This window comes from Elaeis guineensis, chromosome 2, assembly GCF_000442705.2.
Source record: "Elaeis guineensis isolate ETL-2024a chromosome 2, EG11, whole genome shotgun sequence".
NCBI classification, from domain to species: domain Eukaryota; kingdom Viridiplantae; phylum Streptophyta; class Magnoliopsida; order Arecales; family Arecaceae; genus Elaeis; species Elaeis guineensis.
Genome location: NC_025994.2, coordinates 117,057,958 through 117,065,846, shown reverse-complemented (window position 1 = coordinate 117,065,846; position 7,889 = coordinate 117,057,958). Strand labels below are relative to the sequence as shown.

Genomic DNA, 7,889 nt, shown 5'->3' with positions numbered 1-7,889 from the left:
AATCCAGGATCTACCATCACCGACGGTCGTGAAGCACTCGACTCTCCATAGATTGTCGAAGGTACATCATGCCATGATGAGCATCGAACTGAATCAGTAGAGATATTCTACACCCTTGTCTTGGCCATGGAGGTCCTTTAGAGAGCCCCCCTATCTGACACGTCAAACTGTTGCGGCCTTGCTCCGATGGGTAGTCGGTAGTCGGTTTGAAGCCAACTAGGAGTTACGTCTGTCAGTTGGCAGCGGGATTGCCGAAGAATGATGTGTCGATGCCAGAGAAGGTGCGCACAGTCAAGGTCAAGACAAAGGGTGATGATAGAGTTTAGAGTGAGATGGTGCTAGGCTCCGCTCGATGCCAAAAAAAATATCTACAAAATAAATTCCGTCAGAGATGGTTCCGGCGAAGATCCTTCGATGCTCAAGTCAGTAAAATGGCTCAAGAAGAAAGAGTGACAGAGTCTCTGAATTTTTGAGATAGTGTATCTATCATACCTGTAGGGGTCTCTGCTTATCTTTATTTATAGAGGGAGCAAAATGAATAATGAGGAGACAAAAATTATATCGATCATGTCCTATCGTACGACGTCGTATGGTACCGTGTGGGCATCTTTAAGTGTCAACGGTGAGCGTACCTTCTATTCGATGTGCTCGTGGTGACAGATGCTATCGATGTGGGGCATAATAAATGATCCTACAGATGCATTTAATGAGATCGTAGTATCCCATCACGGTGCGTAGCTAGCCGATTAGGATATGTATCTGAGTGACATGACTTGACATGGTCTATCAGAGTTATATGATGGCCACATTCGGTGCTCAATTAGTCAGTAGAAGTCCATGTTGTTGAAATCGGCAGGATGGATTACCAAGGTGTCTTATCTTCGTTTGGTGTAGTCGGTTGTTAACCGACCATTAAGTCAGTTACAGGCCGAGCACCGCTGAGAGGAGGAGCTTTATATGTTCGAGCCGAGTTGATTGCCGGTTAGTCGGTGTAATTTTCTTAGTCGGCTCAGAGATGAAAAGATAGAATAGTCAGCTAAGTGATAGAGGTCTATCCCAACGCCCTTAAAGACCTCTAACCCTCCAATTCTCTAAATTTAAGTAAAGCGAGATTGATTCATAAACCATTTGGTATAACTATCAAATATCTTACCAGTTTGGTGAGTAGCTTCCTTGATCGAAGTGGACTATGATAATATCCTGCTATAAATAAATTAACTAGACAAATAGGACTTCGGTCTCATGCTTGCACTCCTCGAGGCACAGGTTCAGCATTCTAACCTCGAATCATGTTTCACTAAATGTATGGTATGGAAATTTTTTTTACCTTCCATAATATACTCAATTTTTTTTTTTTTTTTGATGATAATGGAGGTTAAGGATAGCCACCAATCCTTTATTGAAAAGAGAGGATATGAGCAAGCTTATCGGTTCTAAAAAGATGCAGAAATAGAGTGCTCAGAAAAATGTACAACAGTGGTTACAAAAGATGGACATTGGGTCGTTTGATTGCTGTCCAAATCTTTCCAAAATCAGCAACCTCCTTGATTTACACAGGATAGACCAATCGTTGAAGTGATTTAGAGCATCAGACATCCCAGAAATAAGGAAAGAGGTTTTGTGAAGGAAAAGTCTGGCATTGTGCTCTCTCCAGCATAACCACACCACCACTGCCATCAGCATCAGAATGATTGGTTGAGATCTATCGGAGAAAGTTTTCAAAATCCCTTGTAGCAGAGGAAGTTGATTAATGGCGATTGAGGATGAAGAACTTAAAGTGACGAGTAGGATAATTTCCAAATGTTAGAGAAAAACTAACAATTGGAGAATATATGATCCATAGTTTCCAGAACTACTCCACAAATTACATAATTTTCTAAGTTCTCTGATATTAAGGTTATTTCTCCAACACAACCATATAAAGCATCTGATTTTCAATGGGGCAGCGATTTTCCATAGAGTTAGAGCAACATTTGATACCTTTGGAGTTGAGAAAGGAATATATAGAAGAGATTGTGAACATACCATTTATTTTAAGTTTCCAATGGACTTGATCATCTTCAAGGTCCAAGATAGCCATGTCTAGGAGTGAAGAAAGATGTGTAAATTCAAGCCTGATTACCAAGCAGGAGCTGGGAGAGAGGTTTATCATCCAACGGCCATTCTGCTGATTAAAGAGTTAGGAGGGTCGAGCGACGGTCGCGTTCTTGTACCAATTTGGTAAAAATGTTTTAAAGTAGGTAAAGCCTACTGATCACCTTACGTTCAAGAAATGACTTTAATAATAAGAACATGATGTGACCAAGGGAACATATTAGGTGACATATGAAGCATGTCTAAGTTATTCTGTCATGTGCTGCAATACACCTTCAGCAGTTATACCAGGTTGATGCAGAAAGCAACGTGGCTCTCCGTTCATTCTCTTCCTCTCGAACTCCTGTATTCCTTCTTTCTTGACCAGGGAGGAAAGAAGACTTCGAACGGTACCCTTAAGAATGCTTTGCTTGTTTGGCTCCTGGCACATACATCCCTTTAAAAAGGTCACCAATCTGCCCCCAGGCTCTCAGGTCTCGGACTCAGGATTTGCTGCTCATCTTGCTCGTGAAGGAGTGCAAGAAAGAGTCGAATTCCATGGGTTTTCTGGGAAACATTGCCAGGAGTCTCGATGCACTTAGTTTTCTTTTTAGTGGTCTCGATGCACTTCTTGGGTAAGACAATTCAGCGTATGATTCACCGCATAAACCACAAACACCTGACAGAATGATTGATGCCAAATAGCACACACTAGCTACTGTACAGTGTGCCCAAATTCTTTGCAATTAAGTCAGTATACATCCTCTTATTCAAAAAAAAAAAAAAGAAAAAATCAACATACTTCTAAGTTCTAACTGACACCTGTAGTCTAACTAACATTTACTAGTCAATGCATGTGGAATCGTAAATTGATTGCTAAAACATTGCTACATACCATAGATGATTCTCTTTACTGCAACAAGTTTATGATGCAGAGATAAGCCGGCCATTATTCACATTTTTTTGGAGCTAGTTTCCATTTCGCTTATGTTGTTTTGGACTTGTCTTTCTTATACAAAAATTTAGAATCCATATTCCTGCATCGAATGTTTATTTAACATTGAAGCTGACGGTTGATTTGTGAGTTTCAGCCCAGTGGTGGTGCTGCTGTATCCTCTGTAAGTGTCCAATAACACCAGCATTTCTAATTAGAAATCCTTTTAAAGATGTAATAGTATTCACATTGATAAACTCTTACAAAATTTGGTGATCAGATATGCATCGATGCGTGCCATTGAGAGCCCTTCTCCGCATGATGACCAACAATGGCTAACATATTGGGTGGTGTATTCGCTAATCACACTTTTCGAACTCTCTTGCTGGAAAGGTCTCCAATGGTAATCAGATATATACTACTTTTCATGTTGCAGTCAGTTATTTTGCAAATTTAAGAAGAGACTAAATCTTCTGATTTATGTAATCCTCATATAACAGGTTTCCTGTTTGGCCTTACATGAAACTTGTGTTCTGCTTGTGGTTGGTGCTACCGATCTTTAATGGAGCTGCCTACATCTATGAAAATTATGTGCGGAGATATGTTAAGATTGGGGGTTATATAAGCTCAACTGACCCAGAAGAGCGGAAAAAAATGGTGGAGATGATGAGCCCTGCAGCTAAAAATTTGGTGGTGCAATACATTGAAAAACATGGACCAGAAGCTTTTGCGAGGGTCATCAAAGCGGTAAGTAGGAGATCAAAGTGTGGAATGCCTTTCAGCCTGAAAGCATAAGAGATGAGCTTTTTTTTTTTGTGTTTTTTGTTCTCATTTTGTGCTGGTTCTCTTTCCTACACACATGTTGTTCCAGTGGTATATTATGGGATTTCTAATTAAATTTCGAATGCTTCAGGATGTAAAGGAAGCCAAGAAATCCTAGGCCAGATGATGAAAAAGGATGCTCCACCGCTCCAACTGTCGTTTGTCGACATAAAAGAACACTATATAATGTATCATGAAGCTATTCAAATGTTACACCAGCTGCAATGGTGGCTGGTTGAAGAATCTACAACTGAGATCTGGGTTTGTGATTGTGCATAACAACATTGGGTCAGGTTGTATTATTCTTATTGATGAAGATTTAAGAAGCAAAGAAAGCAATTATTTCTAACTTGGCATTTGCAGACTCATTTATCTGAAAATTCCTATAGCAACATTTGATGATTGCTTATCATGCTGCTGGTTCAAAGTTTTTAATCATCGTTGCAAGATTGTCTCCGATTTGTTTTTAATTTGGATGGAGGTCTTACTCCAAAGGGTCCTTACTTGATTGCATTTGGTAAGGGACCTAACAACCCTCTGCGAGGAGTCAGATCACAGAATGGCCTAGATAAATGAAAACAACCTGTTGATGTATAAGCATCAACCACATCTGAAATCATGTTACACCAGAAAGCTCGAACCAAAGATCTCTGAAATGGTGAAACTACTCGTTGATAGTTGCATGTTTTAATTATTTTGGAACATGGGTTTTCTATGACAAGATCCCGCGATTATCAACTTGTATATTGTTGTCTGACTGTTACAAAACCTACCATTCTCTTCCATACAGATCTTTGTTGTCGCAACTTGGTAACTCATAAATGTGATCAATATCATGATATAACAAATAAGCTATCGTTAATTTGACCATCATAACATTATAACACTATATGGGCTGCTACAATGGTTCTGGGCACCTTCATGACATTAAAAACATATAAATGATTTAACAATGAAAACAGAAATAACACCCATTACGTTAAATATATTATCTGCAGTGGGGCCCCTTTTTGCCCCCTGATCATTCAAATCCGCAGGCTTTGGTAGGTTGCAGAACATGGTGCAGCCCATCGACCACCACTTGCCCCTGAGTGGTCTAGGATAGGAGCCCATCAAGCCGACCAACAACTGGGGCCTTCAAGGTTCCTCCTGATTCCAGGTGCAAACTCGAACGGCAGTCCATTAGAGTTGCTTTATCGCGAGGTCTCTCAAGCGCGCGCGGCCCAAGTGACCGAGAAGGTGGTCGCACGCTGCTGAAAGCCCGGGGGAAGGCTCCTATTGGGGCCGAAAAAGGCCCAATCCAGCACAACAGGTCCAAGGACAAGGCCCCAGTCTGTCGGACAGATTTGATCGACCCATCAGCCATCTAGGGTGGCGATGGGGTTTTTCTCTTTTTGGCCAGAACCCCAGGGGAGGGGGTTTCAACCATGATCCAGACAGACGATCCGATGACTGTCTATAATGTCCAGGGGGGCAGTCTCCTGGTAGGGGGGAGGCACTCAGCATTGCAGGAGAATCCGGTGCACGAGGGATCCACGACGGCTGGCCCAAACCTGGATCATGAGGGGGCGGTTGATATTCTGAGACGGGCCATTTAGGAGACTGAGGGACTCTGGAGGCTACGGACTCGATGGACATAGGGACAGAGGGTGATACTCTATTGGAGGGGGGTTCGGATGAGGACCACCAGCTGCCCAATGAAGATTCTGATTTGGAATATCTGAAGGGCAGGGAAATCATGCTTCCATACGACCTTCGGAAGGATCATCCAGCAGCATTATCCCGATATTTGTGTCCTTCTCAAGATCCGACTCTCTGGGACGAGTCTTGCCCAGGCGAGGCATCGGATCTCGCTTGCGCGAAGTTCCTACATAGTGGAGTCCAGGGTCTCTCAAGAGGCATTATGGTTCTCTGACATCTTGGTTCGGTCAGGGTGGATGCATTCCATAGATGCGAGCAGCAAGTGACCTTAGTTATCTCTGAGCAGACCGGTGGCACTTGACTTCTCTCTGACGTTTATGCGAGCACCAAGTACAGAAAGCGAAGGGTGCTCTGGTCCAAGATCTCCAGGTTGCTTGTGCAGGGCTTTCTGTCTCTTGTTGCTGGGACTTCAACTGTATAATTGGACCGCATGAGAAGATGGGAGGTAGGCAGTATGTAGACAATATTGACTTCAGGGAGTTTGGAAACTTCATTGGTGACTCTGGCCTCATCAACCTTGGCTATGCCGGGCCTTGGTTCACCTTGTGTAACAACCGACTCGGAGCAACTAGGGTTTGGGAGAGGATTGATCGGGCGATGGCCACCACCACCTAGTTCCAACATTTTTTGGGGCACCATGTGCAGCATCTCTCAAGGATTGTTTCGAACCACTGCCCACTGCTGATTACGACTGATGGTTTTCGCTTTACCAGAGCCCCATTCAGATTTGAGAAGCTCTAGACTTTCTACCCGAGAACTTGAGACTTAATTAGGGACGTGTGGCGGATGCCGATTTGGGGTGATACGAGACATCGGCTGACCAAAAAATTGGAGTTGGCATGGCATAGGCTCATTTGGTGGAGTCGTCTAGAGATTGGCGATATATTTAGGAGGATCAAGGAGGTGGAGGCGAACATCACGGAGCTATAGCTGAGAGAGGATTAGGCAGGGGGTCTCCAGGAGCATGACCTGAGGCTGCTCTGGCACAGACTGTCTACCCACCACTCTCTTTTGAGGCAACAGGAGACAATGTGGAGGTAGAGATTCAGGGTTCGGTGGATCAGGAAGGGTGATCGGAACATTAGATTTTTTCATCAATCGACAATAATCCAGAGGATGGCCAACCACGTCAAACAGCTATGGGAGGAGGATGGCAGAGCGGTGGAGAAGGGGAAGAGATCAGGGGACGAATATTTCAGTTCTTCAGTTCTCGCTGGACTGCTCCCCTAGCGATGCAGATCCCCCCAGGGGTCTCACCGGATCAAGCAGATCTCCAATCAGGAGAATGAGGTCTTGACTCATCCGATGTCTATTCAGAAGGTGCGAAGGGCCCTCTGATCTCTCGAGCAAGATAAAGCCTCTAGACTTGATAGATTTTTGCCGTTCTTCTTCAGGTGGTACTGGCCCATTATTGGAGGGAAGGTTATCGAGGCTATACAAGTGGTGTTTGATTCTAGAGATATCCCAGAGGATCGGAAGAAGACACTAATTATTCTCATTTCGAAGAGACATGATGCATCTACTTTGAGTCACATCAGATCGATCAGCCTGTGCACAATGCTCTACAATGTGTGTGCAAAGATCCTAGTTAGGCATCTGAAGCCGGTGATCCCTCATCTGATTTGTCCAAAGCAGGGCGCATTTGTCAGAGGGTGATGCATCACCGACAATGTCTTACTCACTCAGGAGTACATGCATGATCTACAGCGTGTACCCATCCATTGTAGCTTGATAGTAATCAAGCTAGATATGGAGTATGCCTATGATCAGATGAGCTGGTCGTTCCTGCATCGGACGCTCCTCGACCTTGGCTTCTGTGATAGATAGATCTCCTGGATTATGAACTGTGTGAAGATCCCAAGCTTCGCCATCCTGATCAATAGTGCTCCGATGGATTTCTTCCAGTCGACTGGCAGCCTACGCCAAGGATGCCTTCTCTCTCCCTACTTGTTTATTCTGTGTGCTGATGTTCTCTCTCGCTCTCTCCGTGGGGTGACCTAGAGGGCTGAGCTTGAGCCCTACTGGCCTACCCCTAGGAGGCCGCCTTTATCATACCTTCTTTTTGCAAATGACTGCCAGCTCATTGGTCGGGCCTTGGCTCAAAATGCGAGGTGCTTTGCGATCATTTTGGAGGCCTACTGCAGGGCATCGGGCCAGCTGGTGAACCTCCAAAAATCAATCATCACCTTCAGTTCGAGAACTCAGCCCTGGATGAAGCAGATGATCTGTGAGAGATTGGGGATCCCTGAGCAGGTGGGGCCCCTCACCTACTTGGGGATTTCCATCATGGGGTGGAGGCTCCGAAGGGCTGTGTGCAGGCCGTTGGAGCAGAGGATTCGAGAGCGTCTTGATGGCTGGT

The 7,889-nt window shown here is 44.3% G+C and overlaps 1 protein-coding gene across 1 annotated transcript; it reads left to right on the top strand.

Annotated features, from left to right (window-relative positions):
- Positions 1–3,293: 3,293 nt before the first annotated feature.
- LOC105041143 (HVA22-like protein f) lies at positions 3,294–4,217 on the top strand. The gene is made up of 3 exons (XM_010917985.4): positions 3,294–3,410; positions 3,508–3,754; positions 3,921–4,217. The coding sequence occupies exons 1-3, from the start codon at positions 3,298–3,300 to the stop codon at positions 3,945–3,947; spliced, it is 387 nt and encodes a 128-aa protein (XP_010916287.2). The 5' UTR covers positions 3,294–3,297; the 3' UTR covers positions 3,948–4,217.
- The last annotated feature ends 3,672 nt before the right edge of the window (positions 4,218–7,889 follow it).